General features: G+C 42.1%; 1 protein-coding gene across 6 annotated transcripts in view; it reads right to left on the reverse strand.

Moving 5' to 3' along the window:
* The window catches only part of DYNC1I1 (dynein cytoplasmic 1 intermediate chain 1), a 347,340-nt gene that overhangs the window by 247,234 nt on the left and 75,835 nt on the right, over nt 1-24,271 (reverse strand). For 3 of the 6 annotated variants that reach the window (XM_075211774.1, XM_075211769.1, XM_075211771.1), the window contains 4 exons: nt 20,109-20,199; nt 16,993-17,016; nt 15,153-15,212; nt 12,689-12,804 (listed from right to left, as the gene is read on the reverse strand). In XM_075211774.1, coding sequence (XP_075067875.1) covers nt 12,689-12,804; nt 15,153-15,212; nt 16,993-17,016; nt 20,109-20,199 — 291 coding nt within the window. The remainder of the gene's footprint in view (nt 1-12,688; nt 12,805-15,152; nt 15,213-16,992; nt 17,017-20,108; nt 20,200-24,271) is intronic. The other 3 variants (XM_075211770.1, XM_075211773.1, XM_075211772.1) reach the window with 3 other exon arrangements.

The raw sequence follows: 24,271 nt of genomic DNA on the forward strand, positions 1-24,271 counted from the left end.
AATCTTAATGTGTACTGTACATACAATGTGTTTTTTATAGTCTCTCTTACTTGCATATACATGTTCTGTGCTATTTGTGGCACGCATATGTGTAGTTTTAATACAAAGACTATTCCGAGTCAGTCGGCACTTACACCTGCTCTGTAGCTGGTGCAAATGATATGTCTGAAACCAAGCGTACTTATGAGAAACCCAGGACTGGAATGCCTGCATATGCACCGAAACGCCCTCAGCATGCCGTTACTGTATATGGCCTACATTCGTCCGCTCCTGCCTACCACCGTTCCGCTCTTAAGACATCGGCAGTCGTAAGTGTAGTTTGTGCCCAGACATGCATTGCATGCCATTGCGTTCATTGGTGTAAGTTCTGTTTTCGCAGAGTGAATTCACGCTAGATACTACGTGCAAACGGATGTACATCCGAATATGAATCAGGTCTTATGTCATTACACATGAGCACATTCTTCTTGGCCCACAGGCTAATTTTATACACAATGCATTTTTATTCAATTCAACACTTTGTTTCCAATAAGAATTTAAAGAGAAAGGATAATAAAACTGTGGCACAATATAGCGCACTTTGGTAAGATCAAGAATGAATAAAACCAGCTTATTTTAAGAATATCTAGACAAAGGCAAACATAAACAATAAACATTATTTTATACATCAGGTGAAATTGTTAATACGTTTACATTACATGTATAGGACCTGTTATCGGTATTCACTGGATTCTACTGGCAAAGAGTTTTATCCCGATATTGGAGGACCAATCCCGAGTGTTCCAGATGTGAGTAGCATCCTTTACATAACATGAGAACTGATAAGCAGTGCTCTCTGCCCATCAGATATGTATCATTAGGTGTAAAAATATACATTTGTACAGCTGATGTAGAAATACTGCTGGTTTTGAGATGGCTGTATCTTGAGGTCTATTGCGAGGTCCTCTTGTTCCCCACTATTAGTACTGGCTGTATATTCCCTATACACCATTCAAGTGAACATCGCAGTTCCCTTTTCTCCTACTCACATGCCTACTCCCACCTGGTGCCCAATAGTTCCATTGACAGTGGATGAGACCCATTTGGTGTGTCACTGCGCCCATGACTTGGATATTACTGTAAGGGGTTAGACAGGGTTCCAACACTCAATATTACACTTACCTATCACACAGGATACAGACCTAGCTGAATCCCACCCCAAAACAGTTCCCATACACATCTTAATTGTTGCGACCATGTATTGTATTAGGTCAATAGAACCCTAAAACTCTTTGACACAAAGATATACACTGGCACATACTACCATGTCTGGTAGCCAAAAGTTAACACTTCACTCCCTAGAATTCAATGGGCTAACATATCACCCCTATTAATCCAATAGTTACCACAGCTAAACAATACTTCTCTTCTTAATGCTTATGGATTTGTTAGAATAACAAGGCCAAACATTACACTTAAGAGTTAATATACGAAGGACAGTGCTTTGGATATAAATAAAAACATACAACAAATGACATACAAAACAAATGTAATTACAAAAACAATAAAAGGGCTAAAATGACAAAGCATAGAACACTTACGTAGGTTTGTATATTCTGTATAACCAGAGAACAGCAGAAGTGGAACAGCTTTTAATTACATTGATCCTCAAAAGACTAAAACCAAAGATAGTTTTACAAGGGTTTTTAAGACCCAAATTCTTATGCTTCAGCCCCCTTACATGTTGTCACTGAGATGAGGTTATTCCTGTGCTAATGAAGCTTACTCCTCTATTGTCCCAAGCACAATTCAGCCAGGAATTCTCAACTCTGAGTTCCGCAGCCATGGACTCTCCTTAGCTTATAGCCCTATTCCCCACACATCTTAGCTAATAGACAAGACTAACACCTTTAAATATCAATATCCCCCTGTCTGTGCAAGAACCTTTATTCATATAGTCGTCCTAGGTTTTGGCATGAGGGAAATTGAATTATCCACAGACTTGGTTACAAGTTTATCTCATAGCATGGGGAGACAGCTTAATTAGGTGCGAGAGACTTTTAATTTTTAACAGGATATGTGCATAGGAGGATGCCTGTAGCATCTGGAAAAGGAAAATCAAAGTGAAATCAAATTAACTGCCCTACCTGTCCAATCTCAGAGTGTTTACATATTAGACAGCAATTTAACGCTGGGGGAGAGCAAGCATTTATATACATTCATATTTATATTTTTAATTTATTAATTCATATTTATGCCCTGACCAAGATAGGGTGAATGCCTCCATGTACACTAAGGGAACACATGGAATCAGCATATATGAATGTACCAAAACCAGTAGACACGTATATTGGGACAGCTCCAAAATAGCCAAGATAAGACATGGTTCCAAAGCCAAAAATACACACAACCCTTGTCAAATGACCTATATTGTGGTCCTTCTTCTCCTCGGGTATCATAGAAGACTCACATTGCCCCATTCCCCTGCACAACCCTCTAAAGGACCAGAATAAAGAACACACTCTCAAATATTAACTCTGGACATTAATGTTTCTCTCCATGCACAAGTCTAGGTGGATTTTATTTATGATAGCATTATAATAAATGCCCAAATCCATATCCCCAAACGCATTGGGTACAATTTGATGAAGTAGTAAGAAAAACCCTAATAATAGCTGAAGTACAAGACTAGGAGGTAAATGTATTAACCTGCGATTCTAGCAAATCGATGATATTCGGTGAATTTACCAGCCAAATTTAAAACGGCAGATCTGTATTTGGGCTGAAAGCAAATCCAGAATATATATGAAGCTGTCCACTATGTGGCTAAGGCTGTGCAGAGAGAATTGGGCCATCCTCAATATGAAATTGTGGGGATGGTCTTACAATCAATGCTATACTATGAGTTTATGGATATGGTGAATAACTTGTTGCCTTTGCAAAGCAATTTTGAACCCGTCTGCCTTTTGTTTACTGTTTAAGCCCCTGGGAGACTGAAAGACACCTTACCTATATGAACGATGTTTTGACATGGGGAACGGTAAGTTACCAATCCCAAGGGATGTTTTTGACGATGCCCTAATGCAACAAGCCGCACAAGTCACTCTTACTATGCTTTGATGTTTAGATCATTATTATTATTATACCACAATGACTGGATTTGGTAGTATAATGGAGGGACCAAACTATCTTGTAATAGGCAAAGCCATCCTGTACGAAGGCCGGTGGCCACAGAGACTAAAGCAGTGGTTCCCAAACTGTGCGCCTAGGCTCTCTGGGGTGCCTCAGCCAGGGCCAGTGGTAAGCAAGGCAGGGGAATACTTGGTAATTATTTTGGCTTAGGGGTGCCTTGAAAAAATTTTGGAGACCCTGAGGGCGCCTTGAACTTAAAAAGTTTGGAATCCACTGGGCAAAAGGGTAACTGACTGTTCTCTATGTCCTCAGGAAACAACTGTGAACTATACGCACGTGACAAAGCAGAGTGTCACCTTATATGATTATGAAAATCAACGTTTAATGTACATACTATTACATATAATCATAGACCATGTCCTGTGTCTTTAGAAAACTCGTGTGCTGTGTACTTGGCTCCTCTCTTACGTTTGTTATATTCAGATTACCAGCATTCCTTGTCATAGAGACAGTTTACATTATAACAGGAATTATAGATGATACGGGTGCATCACAGGTGTCATGGAAATATAGACGGGATAAAGGAATGTGAAGTTAATGCCATGTCACAGGGTGATATCCCTCAAATATCACAAGAGACGGCAGCATCACACATAACTCATTGAAGACTGAACAACCTTGCTGCCCGTTCCAGGCTCCCAGGTGCTCTCTGGACAGGGTCCAAGTTAATGGAATATCACCGGGTTTAAAAGACAAAGCGGAGATAGTAAAGCTGCCGGCAGATGTTCCTGCCAGAGTTTATTAGAGAAATTCTCAAACATCTCTACTTCCTAATGTGTAACAACATCCCAAAATGTACTGTAATGCCAGATATGGCCTGGATTAAAGCAGCAACTCTTTACTACCATGCAAAATGCACATAAAGACGCTATACAGCAATGATTAAACCCAGCACAATGGAAATCACTACCCTTAATGCAGAAGGATGGAAACACACCGAGGGCTTCACAAAAATGGCAGCCGGTATAATGAATAATCTGGTTTAATACTTTTTTCATTGTACACCTCTTCTCTTGGGGCACTAATTTGCTCATTCAGCCTCCAATAGTGATCTACGCTGATGGCACCGAAATCTATATCTCTTCCCCTGACCTCTCTCCTTCTGTACTATCTCGTGTAATCAACTGTCTTTCTGCTATCTCCACTTGGATGTCAGAATGCTACTAAAGTTCAACATGTCCAAAACAGAACTTATTATCTTCCCTCCTGCCAAAGTTACCACCTGTCCTCAAATCTCCCTCACTGTCAATAACATCACAATTTCCTCAGTCTCCCACCCCGCTGCCTGGTGTCACACTTGAATCCGCACTCTGCTTTATTCCTCACATCCAGACTCTCTTCCAGTCCTATCGACTCAACCTTAAAATTATTGCCAGAATACGCCCTTTTCTTACTCAACATGCTACCAAAACTCTTATCCATTCTCCCATCATCATCCGTCTTGATTATTGCAACCTCCTGCTATCTGGCATTCCTGACTCCCATATATCCACACTTCAATCCATCCTAAATGCTGCTGCAAGACTGATCTTCCTCTCTCACCGCTCCACCTCTGCTGCATCACTTTGCAAATCCCTACACTGGCTCCCTGTGCAAATTCAAATTACTCACCCTTACCTACAAAACCCTCAACAACAACACCCCTTTATACATCTCAAATCTCATCTTAGATCTACCTCTGACCTGCGCCTTGTCTCGTCTCTGGTAACTACCTCTCTCTCCCGTCTACAAGACTTTTCCTGTGCTGCTCCCTACTTAATGAATTCCCTACCACGCTCAATCAGGCCATCTCACAGCCTTCAAATCTTTAGATGCTATTTGAAAACCCATCTCTTTTTTTAGAGTTGACCTTATCCTTGATAACACTATTCACACTAATGCACCTTCACAACTATGCCAATCTCCACTCTGAGCCACACTCGCTCCTCTTGTTTCAGCTGTGCCCTCTTCCACTTAGAATGTAAGCTCTGTAATGAGCAGGGTCCTACATACCCATGTCTCTATTCATGTTGTCTGCCTTGTCTGTTCTTGTTTTACGTATGTCTTGTTTTATGTATGTCCTTGCCTTCCCTACTGTACGGCGCTGTGGAGCACTGTAGTCCCTTACAAATCTACGATAATAATAATAATAATAATAATGGTCAAGAATTGAACTTATAACCCTAGTGCTGTGAGGCAGAAGCGCTAACTACTAAGCCATCGTGCTGATAAATACAATTAACCCCACCCACTTTGTAAGAAGATCCGGTGGCATCGGGGATGATGGCCTATTGTTCTAGCAGTTTGGAAAAACTCCCCAAAATTCTGAGTCTCTCGCACATTACGGAACAGTAGGCCAGTATGGCAGTCAGTGGCCTATTTAAACCTCTGCCTCTACTCAGAATGTGTGGTGCGGCGCATGCACCGGTCAGGAGAGATCTCAGGTCAGTAGAGGGGTGTCAGACAGGGATTGGGGGCCTCTGACCAGAAGGATGACCGGATCTCATCAACTTGTAGCCCCTGCACCCATGATCACTCCGCCACTATCCCTAAGGCATGTTTACTAATCACAGAATATGCAGAGCAGGAATGCATATAATTGTACACAAATATGTTTATTTGTCTGCCTAACACAACAAGATGCTTGTTCTCTTCCTGGCTTGGGAAGGGCCTCAGTGTAAACGCTGTAAGCGACCATTTACGGGATTGCAGGCTTATACGTAAATGTATTTTGTTTAAAAAGTAAAAAATGTCCCATCAAATTATCACTACCCTGGGCAGAGAGTCTGTTAGAGACTGAAACGGAGGGTGTTCTTGGTTGAAAAGAATGGCACATAATGGTATGTGGGTGTCATGTGACCAGTCGCCACACATCCAATCACGTGATGCCCTCTGCAGTCAGTGATGTCAGCAGCTTCCTGGTCAACGGCATTAAATGATGCCATCTGCAAGGGGCAGTTCAACTACTTTATTAATTGCATTGTTTACCTCAAAGAGAGGCTGCTTAAATATACTGCTCCATCATAGATGGTTTGTTTGGTTTAAAGACAGAGAAAGGGCCTGAGTAAGTTAGATCCAGCATTGCGATATAATATGTGTTCCCTGCAGTAATACCGCGTTCATCAGCTCCTAATAGAAGATTTGTTATCTCAGAAAAAAACTAGGAATCAGCCAGCAGAAATATTGTGCATCATAAGATACGTTTTCTTTTTCTTTGTTTTAATAAACATTTTTATTGGATTTTGCATAAATTAAAATAAACAGATATGGAAAACGAGAGAGTACAGAAATAAAAGGCGGGGGGGTATAAGAGGGGTATAAGAGGGGAAACATGTATGCAAGGACATATATCAGAAAAATTGGTAAAGAGCAACATGAGCGGTCAGCGTAACATTATATAAAGTATCAACAGAATAACACCAATAACAGCTATCAGCAAACAAACAAAAGGAAAACTTAGAGAAAGGAGAGAGGTAAAGATGGGAAGGTGAGAAGTCACTACTCAGAGGAAGGAGAAAGGTAATAAGAGAGAAGAGGGAACGTTAGACTGCTAAAAGGTCCCGTAGTATTCAGTCCAAGGACTCCAGACACAGTTACATTTGTTGGGGGTATCAGAAGATACTTTTTCAAGCTTATAAAACGGTAAATCAAATAGGGTTGAGCAGGGTTCCTGGAAAAATGTATCAAGAGCTCTCTTATAGAGGAACATTTAAATGTTTCCCAATCCTCCCTAATAGTAGAATCATAGTGTTACACGCCCAGGACCCAAGTCAGATTGGGAACTTCCCCTCCTCCCCCACTGAGGCTCCAGCTGCAGCTGTGAGTCTATAGGATATACATGACAACGGATCTGTGAAGGCATGGACTGTAAGCCTATTGGTCTACAAGATCATGGCAGCTGATACACAGGCAAAGGCGGTGCTTTTTTTGTAAGAAAAAAGGTGCCGGAACTCACATCACGTAGTCAATCACTGTACACACACCCACACACGTCAGTTGTGCAACGAAACATAACGGTCGCCTCCCGCAGTAAACACTCAGCACGCGACCACGCGACCAATCACAAGCTGAGCGGCGCCACAAGCCGAGCAGCGCCAACACAACCAGCGCGGATGAAGCTCGCATGCATCGGAGTCGACATAAAAGCAGCCTTCATGCACCTTTTTAATGATTTTTCCGCCGACCTGCTCGACAGAGCGATTCGAGTCCACATGGACCAAACAATAAATGTTCAAAACTTATTTTTAAAACTTGGAAAATTCATTAAGAAAAGGTGGCGGAACTCATAGAACTCACCGGAGTTGCGGTGAGTTCTATGACAAAAAAAGCACTGGGGAAAGGTGAGTATATCTTGACCCACAGAGGGTCGTGGACATGAAAATCCTGCAGTTCCAGTTTCTGGGAGTAGGATAATACAAGGGGAAGAATTAAAGTTTACTCTCCCTAGTACCAATGTTCAGCATGTATTTGACATAACTATCCATACCACCTTATCAGCCCCCACCACCCCTTCGGCGCTTCTAGCTGCATAAATCAACAGACCACAATATATAACTTATTTTTAAACAAAACATGTTAAAATGGAATCTTTACATATGTGCAAAAAAAAAGCTGTACTTCCATTGTAGCTTAAAAACAATCTAATAATACATAGTTTCTGTTTTGTTAAGATCTCTGCTGCCATCTACAGGAAAAAGTATAAAATTACAATAAAATGCAGTATGAGTCTAAATGGAATTCTTCTGTTTGTGCAACAATGTAAAGATTTAAAAATATAACAAGAGCCAATGTTGATATTACCATATTTGTCCATGTACAATTTTCATTAAAAGCTGGCGTGCTTGTTGTCCGTCAGAACGGGAGATGAGAAAAGTTGGCATGTAATCAAGTTGTGAACAATAGATATTTATAGCATGTTACATGTAATTACTCTCATCAAACATTAGAAGAGACTTCACAACATTTAATAAATTAACAAAATTAATTTCACCGGCCGCCAGTCATTCTTTGAACAGTGAATTTATCTAATTACACATTAGCTATTAAGGAATAAAAGTTGCTGCTTTAAATTAATAAATGTAGCCTTCAAACAGACTCTATTACATGGCATAAATGCAGGAGAAATATCCAATGCCAAAATCACGATATGAGGTATAATAATATCCAATATATTTTCTAATTTAAAAATACATTTGTTTATATGGTGGATAATTACAACGCCATAACTACAGTATATAAAAATATTGTAACACACAATGCACACAGCGTCTTATAGTACTATAGACAAACAGAATGGAAGAAACAGTAAAAAAATGTAAAAAATTGTAAAAAAATGTAATATGTACATTGAAGAGAAAGGAAACGGTGAACTAATTTCTACTCAGATAAACAGTTTGCACCAGTGTTAACAAAGTGTAACACACCTCACTCAGTAAGCTGCACTAAACCAACAAGTCCTAGAAGAACAAGGTAGAAATGTTACCATCAAAACTGTAGCTAGACAATGCACCAAATCTGACTGTAAAACTGCCTTACGTAAAATAATAAATACATGAATAATACAATTATACTATGGCAATGAAGTGATATAATTGTAAACACACATACATTACCAATAAAATAAGCAGTACAGCAATGATGAAATGGAACTTTAATAACAGGTATAATAACTTCATGGCTTGGCAACAGTGCTAGCAATCTAGGAGGTCAGATCTCAGTTTAGAATTTATAGAATGTTATGTCGGTTCAAGCTAGGTTTGACTTCAAGGGGACCAGCCAGCATAACACCCCAACACTGGACCCCAAAATCACAGGCTGAATATAGTGCACAAAGACGTCTCTTATAAGAGGAGTAAACAGCTTACATATGGGTTCCATAAATAAAATAAACCGGGACATATGTGACCAGACATCTGCTCTGTAAATAAAAACAACTCTGTTTCCTGCTGGTTGCCAGATACTGTAAAATAACTATAGGAAGCTGTTCCCACTCATTACGCTGCTCTCCACTAACGTCTTACAGGCTGAAGCTACTCATGTTACTGGTATAGCAGCAATGTGCTCTGCAGGCCGCTTCCTCTGTGTGTGTAGTAATGCAGGTAGACGTATGACCAGGAAACGCTGTTCTACGCATGGTTATGTCAGTAGGGTTCACTCATAAAGCCACTGGCACCAAACAGGTATAACTGCTGGAATATACCGTATTTCCCCCTGTATAAGACGCACCTTTTTCCCAAAAATTTTGGGTCTAAAACCTATGTGCGTCTTATACAGGGGTAGCGGGAATGCAAGGGGGGGGCAGCATTACAGTGGCAGCGGGGGGGATCAAGGGGGAGCGGGGCAGCGTTACAGTGGCAGCGGGGGGGATCGAGGGGGAGCGGGGCAGCGTTACAGTGGCAGCGGGGGGATCGAGGGGGGGCGGGGCAGCGTTACAGTGGCAGCGGGGATTCAGGAGTAGGGGGACAGGGGCACAGTGGCATCATGGATCCAGGAGGAGGGGGACAGAGGCACAGTGGCAGCGGGGATCCAGGAGGAGGGGGGCAGAGGCACAGTGGCAGCGGGGATCCAGGAGGAGGGGGACAGAGGCACAGTGGTAGCGGGGATCCAGGAGGAGGGGGACAGAGGCACAGTGGCAGCGGGGATCCAGGAGAAGGGGGACTGAGGCACAGTGGCAGCGGGGATCCAGGAGGAGGGGGACGGAGGCACAGTGGTAGCGGGGATCCAGGAGGAGGGGGACAGCGGTATGCACGCATCCAGGAGGAGGGGAACAGAGGCACAGTGGTAGCGGGGATCCAGGAGGAGGGGGACAGAGGCACAGTGGCAGCAGGGATCCAGGAGGAGGGGGACAGAGGCACAGTGGCAGCCGGGATCCAGGAGGAGGGGGACAGAGGTACAGTGGCAGCGGGGATCCAGGAGGAGGGGGACAGAAGTACAGTGGCAGCTGGGATCCAGGAGGAGGGGGACAGAGGCACAGTGGCAGCCGGGATCCAGGAGGAGAGGGACGGAGGCACAGTGGCAGCGGGGATCCAGGAGGAGGGGGACAGAAGTACAGTGGCAGCGGGGATCCAGGAGGAGGGGGACAGAGGCACAGTGGCAGCAGGGATCCAGGAGAAGGGGGACTGAGGCACAGTGGCAGCGGGGATCCAGGAGGAGGGGGACAGAGGCACAGTGGCAGTGGGGATCCAGGAGGAGGGGGACAGAGGCACAGTGGCAGCGGGGATCCAGGAGGAGGGGGACAGAGGCACAGTGGCAGCGGGGATCCAGGAGGAGGGGGACAGAGGCACAGTGGCAGTGGGGATCCAGGAGGAGGGGGACAGAGGCACAGTGGCAGCGGGGATCCAGGAGGAGGGGGACAGAGGCACAGTGGCAGAGGGGATCCAGGAGGAGGGGGACAGAGGCACAGTGGCAGCGGGGATCCAGGAGAAGGGGGACAGAGGCACAGTGGCAGCGGGGATTCAGGAGTAGGGGGACAGGGGCACAGTGGCATCATGGATCCAGGAGGAGGGGGACAGAGGCACAGTGGCAGCGGGGATCCAGGAGGAGGGGGACAGAGGTACAGTGGCAGCGGGGATCCAGGAGGAGGGGGACAGAGGCACAGTGGCAGCGGGGATCCAGGAGGAGGGGGACAGAAGTACAGTGGCAGCGGGGATCCAGGAGGAGGGGGACGGAGGCACAGTGGCATCATGGATCCAGGAGGAGGGGGACAGAGGCACAGTGGCAGCGGGGATCCAGGAGAAGGGGGACAGAGGCACAGTGGCAGCGGGGATCCAGGAGGAGGGGGACAGAGGTACAGTGGCAGCGGGGATCCAGGAGGAGGGGGACAGAAGTACAGTGGCAGCGGGGATCCAGGAGGAGGGGGACGGAGGCACAGTGGCATCATGGATCCAGGAGGAGGGGGACAGAGGCACAGTGGCAGCGGGGATCCAGGAGGAGGGGGACAGAGGCACAGTGGCATCATGGATCCAGGAGGAGGGGGACAGAGGCACAGTGGCAGCGGGGATCCAGGAGGAGGGGGACAGAGGTACAGTGGCAGCGGGGATCCAGGAGAAGGGGGACAGGCACAGTGGCAGCGGGGATCCAGGAGGAGAGGGACAGAGGTACAGTGGCAGCAGGGATCCAGGAGGAGGGGGACAGCGGTATGCACGCATCCAGGAGGAGGGGGACGGAGGCACAGTGGTAGCGGGGATCCAGGAGGAGGGGGACGGAGGCACAGTGGTAGCGGGGATCCAGGAGGAGGGGGACAGCGGTATGCACGCATCCAGGATGAGGGGAACAGAGACACAGTGGCAGCAGGGGGGGGGAAGGGGGGCGATTGCAGGGAGAGTGTGCAGCCGGCTATTACACTCTCCCTGCCTTTTTTGACAGCTACAGTAATATATTTTTTTCAGATTTCGGGCCAAAATTAAGGAGCGTCTTATACATGGGAGCGCCCTATACATGGGGAAATACGGTAATAGCTAGATAGTAGAAATTTTACTCGTGTCATCTATTGTAGGGGTACAATGGCATAATTAGCAGAAAGATGGGTCTCTTCACATAGTCCACATTAAGGTCAGTAGACTGATTGGAGGTGTCTGGAATCAGCGGAACTTATTACATAAGTAATTGACAAGTTGATGGCACACATATCACCACAAATCTATTGAAATGAAATGAATATGTAATATAAAGACAAGTTAACTTTACACAGGATACACGACCTCCGTGTCCTCCACTGTGTGTTTCGGCTACTACATTGTCTCAATTATGTGCTCTCCATGCGCCTGAGTCATTAAAGAGAGCAATACATTAAAAAAAAGAGTAAATTTGCACCTGGGCAAAACCATGTTGCATTGGAGGGGGAGGTAAATTTAAAATGTGGGGACAGATTTATAGTTGGGGTAGAGCATGTCCTAGACCAACTTTACATTTCAGTGTAGAATTAAAGCTATCAAGTATGTGTATGCTACATGAAAAAGCAGCCACTATTTAACTTATGTGCAAAATAATAAACTACTTTGCACCCCTTGCATTGTAACATGGTTTGTCCCAGTGTGCGCAACCCTAGATGCACTTTTGAGTTTGCAGAAGTGACTCCCAAGAGCAGAATCCCTGCTTTTTTTTCCAGTGTCCCTGCTTTTTGCCCATCCCTGTGCCCCTATTCCTCTCTGCTGTCCCCAGTGTGTTTCCTCCCGTTGCCTCTCTGCTGAATCTCTGGTATCTACATGAGACCACGATAGCTGCACTTGACAAGATGTGATTTTGTCGCTTATAGGTGATAATTAAACCTCAGTACAATTCCATTCCCTTCACAACTTCTAGGGAAAAGCCATTATCTCCTAGGGAATACACAAGTCAATTTAAACGATCGTAAATTGATATATTCCTGATCTATTAGATGTCAAAGCTAATACAATCTGTCAGTAGAGCAAAGTCAAATATAAAGCGTTCTCCACGTGCCACTAACAGAAAACAATGCGACTACATTTCCAATCGCTTGACTAAAAAGCACCGAGTACCTGAGACAAACACCATAATACCAGGGTCAGTTTAATGTCACCTTCGATCTGGTGCGTAGTCACTGGCGTCTGTGTCTCTTTGCAGTACGACACCACTTCTCGAGGCAGGAAATCCACCTGAGTCACCTTAGACACTCCAAGCTTAATAAGTCTTCTTCTGTCAATAAAAATAAATAATTTCTTAATTTCCATTATCTGTAATTAATATACAATGGTATTCATCATCATATATCATCACCATTTATTTATATAGCGCCACTGATTCTGCAGCGCTGTACAGAGAACTCACTCATATCAGTCCCTGCTCCATTGGAGATTACAGTCTAAATTCCATAACACACACACACAGACACACACACACACACAGACAGAGAGAGACAGACTAGGGTCAATTTTGATAGCAGCCAATTAACCTACCAGTATGTTTTTGGAGTGTGGCAGGAAACTGGAGCACCCGGAGGAAACCCACGTAAACACGGGGAGAACATACAAACTCCACACAGATAAGGCCATGGTCGGGAATTGAACTCATGACCCCAGTGCTGTGAGGCAGAAGTGCTAACCACTTAGTCACCACTTAGTTTTATTTATGGACACAAATGTTAAAATGAAGTAGTACAGGTCAGAAAAGCAGCTCTAATATTTTATAAAACTTATTTGTATGTTCTCTCCGTGTTTGCGTGGGTTTCCTCCGGGTGCTCCGGTTTCCTCCCACACTTCAAAAACATACTGCTAAGTTAATTGGCTGCTTTTAAATTGCCCTTAGTCTCTCTCGGTCTGTGTGTGTGTGTATGTTAGGGGATGTAGATTGTAAGCTCCAATGGGGCAGGGACTGATGTGAGTGAGTTCTCTGTACAGCGCTGCGGAATTAGTGGCGCTATATAAATAAATAGATGATGATGATGACTTATTAAAGTCAACTTGTCACTTCTAAGATGTTTAATTAACTAACAGCCTAATTTAACAATACATTAAATTTAAAAGTCTAATTACACACTTTCTCATGTTTTTTCAATTGTGCAGCGGCAGAACATCCGTAGTAGATACAATTATAGTACCTTATAAAGTCGCAGCGCCATAACTATTGGCACTAGGGCTAGGAAAGCACCAACCAAAATCTATATGGTGAAGCAGGAAATGGGAGCAGGATAATACTGTGCTCTTAGGGACTGGTCTGTAATTTATATAATTCAGTGACACCTCATACTAATGCCCAGTGTATGATTTAAAGTTGGTAAATTGAAAAAATGATTAATACAGTTACAGGTTAACTTACTTCTGTTATAACAAATAAAAATGGATTAATAGTATAAAGTAGCCAATTCTAACCATATATTGTTTTATTCTTTTTTTCAATATTCTGTACTGATTTCAAGACAAATGAATTATTGAATTTAAGCAAAATGGCAACAATTGCTGGAAATATCCTGGGGACACCAAAAAGAAGGTAAATGTGCAGAACAATTATGAATTGGTTACCGGTTTAGGTAACTTGTGCCAGAGGAGGATTTTAGCAGACATGTTAGGTGACTAGTTCACTTTAATGCCCATTCTCTAGAGCTGGCTAAAATTTTCAACACTGTTCTGCGAAATAATCATTCCATTCCGCATTTAGCTGGGAAATTTCTCCGGAAAAATTTGGGCTTAAATGCTCCTAATCCTACCCCACCGCAGAGCCATTGTCACAGCTTAATGCATGTACTATAAATTCGACAAAACGCGGATTTACATGTACAGTACGGAATAGAGAATCAAAAGTGGAACTCAAAGGTTTTGTTGGGTTTAAAGTCTTGACAATATAATTTCACATTTGTCACTTATTACAAGTCCTTTATATAAAATATTCCTGATTCTATCATGGCCATTGCTAACTTTGTATCTTTATATGTAAGAAACACTAGTTACAACTGTGCTCACTCTTACCACATCTGACACAGATTACATCCTGGGTACTTGTTTTTTATAATGAATGCAGAAGGTTAGGTTGTATTTTGGTGTTATTGCAATGTATATGAATAATGTAGGAAAAATGTACGATGAATAAAACCTATTGGAGTTTACATACTAACAAATACAAATGTGAAAAATCCCATGACAAAGTTGCTACTCGGGATTTACAATCTCATTCATCTCCTTTAACCCCTGTTTTGTTTCTTCTTTCCCCCCATAGTAGAAGCAGACTGCTAATTTTTGGTGTATTGGTGACAATTCCCTAATTGCAACATGTGGTCACACATCTCTCTTCTGGCTTCTGGGGCAACATTTTGCAAAATACAGAAACATAAACTCTTTATTGGAGTCATAAGTGTAAACAGGGATCAGAGAAACAGTGTCACTTGTTTAAAGGGTCTGTGTGTAACCCTGCAACACTGGGTACAGACATCCGTAATGATGGGCCTTCTGTCATGTTTAGGGCCCTGTTCTTATACTTTGCAAGGACACCCTTCAATATTCCCTTGGGGGCAGTAATCTAATCTAAACTCAACCATAAAAGCTGGAACGTACCCGAGTTCGGACTCTGAATGGAGCTGTAATACGGAAGGATCGGTGTCCCACTGCAGGGTCCTGCACATTATACAAAAAGTAGTTGTATAAAAAACAAGCAAACACTGTAATCTCACAAATAACAACAGCAAGTGAAAAAGAGCATGCAAGTATTGTGCGTGAGATGAATGAAGGATGGCAGAGAAGCATTGGGATTTGTTAATCACCAGGACAAAATGAGCTTCTGTAAAACACAAACCCACATTTCAAAGAGGGATATTTCGGGACTTATAGAGGAATATATTTAACTGAAACCATTTATTTAAATATATCCATTCTATCTAGAGTTTACAATATACTAACATTGGTAAAACTCATAATAAGGACACACATGCATAAAATGTCATGCAAGATAAGCAGTACAGTGTACAGAGTAAAGAAAGGAAGATGAAAATAGAAAAGCATAATAGGAGATGAAGAATTACCAAATAGAGGATATGGCATTATTATTATTTATTCCAGGTCTTGGAAACTCTCAGATGACTTTTTAATGACATGGTGTAAATCAATGTGTTGTAGCCCACATTGAACACACAGATATCAGATGTCACTAATCTCTTGTGGTCTCGACTGAGCTAAGCTAAGATGCGATTGGTTGCTGTCTGTTAGAGCAGTGGTGAGCAACAGATGGGTCCTCAGAGCGACCACATGCAGGAGTACCCGTCAGACTCACCTGGGGAACTCTGGTCTGTTTCTTAGTGACTGATAGAGTAACAGTGCATTCGCAAAGTGTAATACAGCTTTATGGTGATATCTCCTCACCAGTTTGAATAGCCAGATATTCTCAGCTTACCCTATTACTCGGGCTGAATGGACACTTGCTCTGACTTTATCATGTGATCTAAAGCTTGTCAGCAAAGATAAAGTATCTTCCCCTGATCTGACCAATGGCCAGCTGTGAGGCATGTGAAACATACTCTATCATCTTGTCCACTACTGGTGTAGAACCTTGGCTATTTATAGATATAACCCTGTACCTTGATGGGCTTATCACTGCAAAACCCACACCTGAAACACATAGTATTCCCAATTTCTTAAGCTATGCCAGTCACAGCTACAAGTGGGCAAAAGACAGCAGCAAGAGAGGCAGAAGGGCACTATCATAATTCACATCCCCTATTCATAATGAGATTATTCTTGATTAGTGTTCTGATGCCTTCTAGTGTAATAAAAGATATTTCGATGTTGTTTCAAGACATATGAGCTGGAGATTTCAGCTGGCAGGCATCAAGTTACTTCCAAAAGATAGTGCTCTCACATTGCCCACTATTTACTATTCACTCCATTAAACCTTGGCAGGCAGCAATGAACAGCTAATTTGTTACTTTGTTGAAACAAAGTGGCAGCTCTCTACAAAACAGTTACCATTTATGGGGGCAGAGACCTTTAAAAATGATGTATAATAAACATACAACAATAAAAATAATTACTTATTTACTGCCACTGTATTGATGTGTTATAGGTTAACTGAACCGTAGCAACCAATCAGATGCTCACTTTCAACAGGACTCACTTATAAATAGAGCAATGAAAACAACCATTTGCACTGACCACAGCAACCAGACACTTGTTTCCACGACCTAACATTTAGTTGCTGTTTAGTTGCTGTGGTTCAGTGGATAGTGATCACTAAAAGTTAATAAGTGAACCATAATGTCTGCAACACATTTTAAAATCAGTTGGAGAATATAAATGGAAACCACATACTGTGGTCAATACTCTCAGCTCACTTTCTGTTCATGTAAAAAAGTTTTTCTTTCAGTAATTCTACAGTTTGCAAAACACACAAATGCTTTCTTACCCCAGGAGGCCACTTTGAATATTCCTGAAAATAGGAAATAAAAATGTCTTATTATTCATGGTGACATTGAATTAATCACACGTGTATTTTAGTGGAAGACCCCAGACTGTAAAACACGTCTTAGTTTTAATGGCAGCGGAACCACTAACTTTGATTTACCTTGGAAGAAGGCTGTATTTATTCAAAACAATTATATATTTATTTCCCTATATTTTTTACATAGACCTCAAGTTTGTAGCATTCGCTTTAGCTAATCTCTTCATCGGACTACAATGCCAGGAGTACTAAACCTTGTATGTTGCTGTATTTGGTATAAATTTGATTGACATGCTACCCCATTGTTATGCATATCCTACTCATCCTAGCCCACTTTTATCTGAGCCCAAATGTATATTCATCTATCCTGTCTATTCCCGATCTAACTGTACTATTGTAATCTGGCATCTACTGAATATCTGTCTATATATAAATGTATGATTATTGGTTACTTGACTTAATGCAGATCGTCCTAGTAAATGAGCTTGCTCCATTCATAAATAAAGAATGAAGAATGATTGATTGATTGATTGATTGCTTCATTTACAACAATCCCTATCATACCAAGTTTAATGAGGGCCTAATGTAAATTTGGATGCAATGTATACTGAAATCGTAAGTGTAATTTGCTCCCATAATTTATACAGGATTCCAAGTCGCACAGATCTTCAGATCTTTGCATCCATGCGACATAGAATACTATGCAAATTGCAGAAACACATCTCTTTATCTGCCTTATGGGCCGGTGTGCATGACACTCTTAAGTGTATCAGTCACATGGGCCGTGTAAAGCAGATAAATAAATAAATGTAAAAAAAAACAAAAAGTTATGCTTCCTCCCCAAACAGCACAAATGTTGGTTAAGCTGTTTGGGACAGGTTGCACATCTTTTTTTAAAATGTTATTATTTTTTTACTTTATTTTTAATACAGCAACTTTTGTTGCACCAGGAAAAAGCACCCTAGAGACCTATCTGAGTCTGCTTTCAACTCAGCATAGCAGCTAAAGAGCGTGAACACGCCGTTACATTGCTAGGCTCACCCACTACCTCCCCCGTTCTACCTCTCTATGCGCAGAGAGGTGCAAGGGGGAGACCCGCCTCAGTCTGAGGGCAAATTGAGACGGATCCTTGGCTAAAAGTGCTTTTTGCGCTGTTCAGTTGGACTTGCGTCCGACTCTACATCAGGCCTTGAATGTGATAATAATGTACCATTTTGCATTTTATATACTTCTGCTGCAATACATGTTTACTCAAAGTCTAGAGAATAGGAGTGGAAGGTAAGAAACGCATCTTACATGCAGAAAATAGGGACCTTATTGTGCAAATGGTCAATACTAAAAAAACTGACACATTGCAGGGACAAATCTTTGAAAGCCGGGACTAGCCCTGGAAATTAGAGTCACGTGGTACTATATATACTAGTGGAGATTCAGTATGTTTTAAATTGAGTATGACCTTACTCGGTGCTGTAGAAGTTTTTGAACCAGTGAGTAAACCAGAAAAATCAGGTGTAAGACCTAATTTTAACCCCTACATGAACACATGATTTAAACCTTAATGGCCAATGAACAATTTTTGATATTTTGTCTAGGAATAACTTTATTTTATGTTTAAGTCTAATTAGGTGGAGTTAATATCTTTTTATTTTATGGACAACAGAAAGAGAAAAACAGACAATGCATCCGATTTGGGCTTAGACATATCCTTAAGATGCGTAACTTTGCAGATGTGGATAGGCTAATGCAGGTGTACGTGTTGTTGATGATGACAGACGCATCAAGATTATAAGTTACCTTAAGATACACGCAACTCAAATTGTAAACGCAATGTTGCGACCGCATCTATACACATTCTTTTGGGGCACATTTTCGTGCCTTACTTTAAACCAGGCCCATGGATGACCTTCATTGTCACGCCAAACCTTTGTGTGAACATGGACATGTTCTATTATACCGTGAACAACCAGAGGACCATCAGATATCACTGGATCAAAGCTAATGAATAACTAGTATATAAATCTTAATTGTGTTTATAACTGCAGTAACAGACATGTATTTAGTAGAGCTTTATAGTCTATTTGTCTCCCTTGTATGTCTAAGAACCTACAAAGTAGACAAGTCTGTAAATATATTTATTAATCAAGAAGTCACTAGATTGTAGTAAATTGATGGGTGACAATCTCAGGAATATTGTTCAGCTCACATACTGACTGCACGTGTGTGTAGTTGCACTTTTCAGCAAATATAGAGCACTGCTATTGTTTCAATGCATCAATAGTCATATTTTTATGGAAATTAAAATTGTTCTGGTGTTATAGTTTATTACAGCATACGTCTCAACCTTGAAAAATGCACTATCAAGAAAGGTCACGCCCTGCCTGATCCACCAAAACTAGACACTAATCCATCGAGCAACGCTCACTTTCTGATGTAGCTCCTCCCACTCCACAATAAGCTCCTCCCCATTGCGTACTAAAACCGAGACTATTTAACAGATTCAGATGCTGCAGTTCAGTTTTTATCTGTTAGTTTATCATGCATGAAGACATTGATATGATGCACAGAATGCTGATGTTCCTGCGTTACAGACATATAGCGTGTAGTGGTGTTTTCGTGCTGTGTTACTGAAACTGACACATACACTATAAAGCTGGGTATATACTACAGAAAATTACTGCAGATGCGATTTCTGTAACGATTCATGTGTACACACCTACAGGATTCACCATCAGATCTGTGATCTTCATCTCTCATAACCATCTGCTGAAAAGACGTGACTCTGTACACGCTACAGATATCTGCCTACACTGCTGGACAGGATTGCGTACACACTGCCACATTTGCCCAACTTTGTTCCATCGTTGATTGTGATTTTTAGTCAGTTTATAAAATCGAATCAACTGATGCAATCTGCTTTGGTCAGATAAAACATGATCGTTGGAGCGTACACACTGATGCGACATTGAACCTAACAGTCGTTTATCGTGTGGTCGGCACAATGGTTGGGTGAAAAACCTGCAGTGTGTACCCAGCTTAAGTGTGTCACAATCACATGCATGGCAAGAAGATACACAACTTACCGCCCCATTATTGTGCCATCAACTGAGTCCTGGCTGCCGGCTTCGCTGGGTGTGCTCAGCGACTTCGATGAGGGAGACACAGGGGTTGGAACTAAATAATGAAATGTGAATAAACATGATGAATGAATAAGTATAATGAAACTATAGTTGTTATACAGCATATCTTGTAATGTTTAGGATGGAGGTTCTGGGACAGAGAGTGGGCGCCACTGTGAAGAGGAGATGTTCCACATGAAAGGGAAGTGGTCGTGCTAGAAGGGAGATTTGATTTGTACACAGAGCGCTTTAGAAATCACCTCCACTGGAGGCAGACTGGTGATGTACAAACAACTTCTTGCTGAGTAAACGATCCTTTTATTGTTACATCACAACAAAACAGTATACACTTCCATCAGGCTGACACCAAGCAACCTTATACTGACTAGACATAGTCCTCCTGTCTAGACACCGGCCACTGTCTGACATCGGTTGCACTGCACAGTTGCACTATTCAGGTTTATATAATTGATACTCCTCCCACAGTCCTAGCTTGATGGACAGGTGACACTCCCATCTTGCCTTTAAAAGGAAGGTCTATGCAGGTGTTCTGTAATTACTCTTTACTGCAGACAAACTCTGTGAGCTTTGCTGTTAGCTGTGGGAAAAGACACTTTCAAACCATTTCCAAAGCATGTAAGTTAAATCACACTTTATACTTTGACTTTGTCATACGTCTTACACCTGTATATCTTACCCTAGGTGCACTGCTATACATGTGTGTAACCTTATCTGTAGCCTTTACCTGCAGACTGTCAGTTGTACACCTAACTCCTCTCTTTGAGGTCTGTGGCAAACCACTCACTTTGTCACATATCTCTCCCCTAGTGTTGCCAAGTAGGGTGGAGCAGAGGTTGCGAAGAGCGCATTTCTGTGAAAGAGAGCCTCTGCAATAGTTTGTCCATCTGATGTTTAAAGGGCCAAGACAAGGGAGGTTCTATCACCTTTTTGAGGGGCAATAAAATTCCCCAGAGAATACTGCCGCGCAAAGTGTATTACCGTTAATACAGTAAATCCCTGGGCCGCGAACAGAAATCCGGCGTTGAAATTACCGTATTAACAATAATTACACGCACTATTACAGCAATATCAGTAATAGTGCGCAGGCTGCGTTACTTTTTACAGTAATGCGGCCAATTGAATTCCCCCCTAAATGTCTTCGCAATCACACCTACCAGCGCAATAATAGGGACCTTATCTTCTCGACACCCTACTTTCAAACACATTGGGCCTGATTCATTAAGGAAAGGAAAGCAAAAAAAATTGTAACTTTGAACCTTGACAATACCATGTTGTATTGGAGGGGAGGTAAATTTAAAATGTGAGGACAGATTTATAATTGGGGTAGGGCATGTCCTATACCAACTTTAAATGTAAGTGTAAAAATAAAGCTATCAAGAATTTCCAACCTACATGAAAAAATAGACAGTATTTATCTTTTGTGCAAAATAATAAACTCATTTGCCCCCCTTGCATTGCAGAATGGTTTTGCCAAGGTTCAAAGTTACTCATTTTTTTGCTTTACTTACCTTAATGAATCAGGCCTATCGGCTTCTCTCGCATGGACTCCCATCCTTACAAAAGGTGCTTATGTGCCCTTTCAAACTGTGACTGTACTGCGGCGACAGTGTTAAAGGTTTTTTTTGGCATTCAGAACAAGCTGTAAAAAGCCTTTTTATGGCTAAGTAGACTTAGGGGTACATGAACCTTTGGAAGTATCAGTTCTTCTACCTTCCTCCCCTTCACAGTAACCACTTGAAATAATGCATTATTTTTGATAATATATGATGGCATACAGCCTGCCGAATTGACTAGCCTTGAACTAGCTCCAACATTAAAAGACAACTTAAAGACATGCTGTAAAGTAACGTAATTTATCTGGTCACGTGCAAAGTTTGGCACACGCAACAGTTCTGGATAATTAGCCCAGTCTATACCCACACCAAAGGTGGGGAGGCCTCTTCCGCAAACTCACCAGCCAACGCTGCTTTTGACTGTCATGGAAGTACTGTTGTGACCCCTAGGATAACATTCCGGATTGGCAGTTCCCAAAGGTCAAGGTCCAGACACTGTGACTTCTTGGGCATGTCATTTAAGAGCGGACTTCCGACCGTTGATTCATTTGCCAACAGGTCTGGCCGGAATTGCTGACCTTTTTAAGCAGTGGGAAATCTCACCCTAGAACAAGTGAATACGGTAGCTTAGGCGCTATGACAGGCACCACCTTCACAGTCTGGCCTTTAAGTCTAATGGCCAAAAGAGTCCTTTTTAATCTCTTGGTTACAAATGTGTGCAGCATAAGTTAACTCTGAGCAACCCAGAGACTTTGGCTCCAGCCAGGACAGAGTCAATGCCAGAGTTCACGACTGCCTGGACAACTTTGTTGTTCTGCCACACAGTCACTTTAATTAAAGGTGAATCATTGGTGGTGAAACTCCCAGGAACAGCAACATATAAAGAAAGGCCCAGCTTGGACAAGTGAACAGTCCACTGGTTTTTGGGGTCTAGTGCACTTGGTTTTAAAGTGTCCATGTTTTCCACACTTTAAACACCTCTGGTCAGACACCCTTACAGCTGGATCTCGACTAGCAACAAAGATTCCTTTGAGGACTTGGACTTCAGGTTTCCCAATTGGATGTTCTTATCCTTGTTGTTCACCAAGTCCCTCTGAGAAGATGCCAAGGACATCAATTGGATAAGTTCCTCAGTGTATCTATAAGAGAGAGTCTTCTTTTCATGTAGCAACCGTTCTAGCCTTTCATGCTTTACAGCATCACTAACTTGCACTCTACAAGTTCCTTTACAGACTCTCCTGCTGTGTGTACCTCCATGACAAGCTGTTGTTTTGAAACAGCAATTTCTTAATCTTTTTCTGCTTTTCTCTTTAAGAGCTCCCACTGCTTTTCCACTTTATTCATAGCACTCTTATGATACATGCAACTAATTTCTCAAGGACTCAGAAACAGCTTGTTGGATTTTTATCTTTTCATAATACTATTGCATCAAATTCCAAACTTCTTCTACAAGACAGCAGTTTTCTTCTCTAAAAGTTTTCTCCAGGCAATCATACTCTTCCCTGGCCAAATAATCTGATGCAGGTAACACCAGGTTTGTGCATAGAGCAAGAGACTTTCACAGAAGGACTGTGTCATGCCAGAGTTAGGGTCTCCTTGTGTCATCCTGTCGATAGTGTGCTGTCTTATTGTTGAACAATAAAAGCACCGTTTATCCAAGCAAGAAGTTGTTTGTGCCTGTCATCTGCCAGGTGTCACTATCACAATATCACAATATAAAGACAATATATACTGTATATATCACAATACATATCGGCGAGCGGAGCACTACGGCGCTTTACAAATCCACAATAATAATAATAAAGACTGTCTCAGTTTCATGAAAGCTCTTATTACACTACAGTACTTACCCTGTATCGGCGGTCCAGCACTGACTGCTACTGCTAAAATATCTGCAATCTGTAAACTCTCCAACTCCTTGTAAGAGGCGGTATGGGGAGCAGGGAGGCACAGTGGTTAGCATCGCTGCCTCACAGTACTGTGGTCATGGGTACTATTCTGACCAGGGCCCTATATGTGTGATGTTTGTAAGTTCTCTCCATGTTTGCCTGGGTTTAATCCGGTGCTCTGGTTTCCTCAAACAGATGCTGGTTAGTTTGTTTCTGATAAATATGGACCCTAGAGTATGTCTCCTTGTTTTAGAATTCTATTATTTTATTATAGAAAGATATTCCTTGATAATAAATATAATATATTTAATTTAATTTCCATGTTCAGGCTTCCCAAGACACTCTTGCTGTTACAAGTGATAATTCTGTGCTGTGCTATGTTAGCACATTACAGTATAGTATATTATATAAGTGCTATATTAGTTAAGCACCTTATGACCAGTTATAGTTAAACTCTACAATTCCATCAAATATTGTTCATTTTACAGTCAAAACCTTTAGAACTCAGTGATAGCAGTTAGCGCTGGACCGTGATAAACCATACCTACATACATACGTTCTTCTAGACCAATAAACTACTTTGGCTTTGATAGATAACAATAGTAAACTACTTTGGCTTTGATAGATAACAATAGGGCAAATAACTTGAGAACCCCTTTAAGTG

The sequence above is a fragment of the Mixophyes fleayi genome, chromosome 5 (genome assembly GCF_038048845.1).
Source record: "Mixophyes fleayi isolate aMixFle1 chromosome 5, aMixFle1.hap1, whole genome shotgun sequence".
NCBI classification, from domain to species: Eukaryota; Metazoa; Chordata; class Amphibia; order Anura; family Limnodynastidae; genus Mixophyes; species Mixophyes fleayi.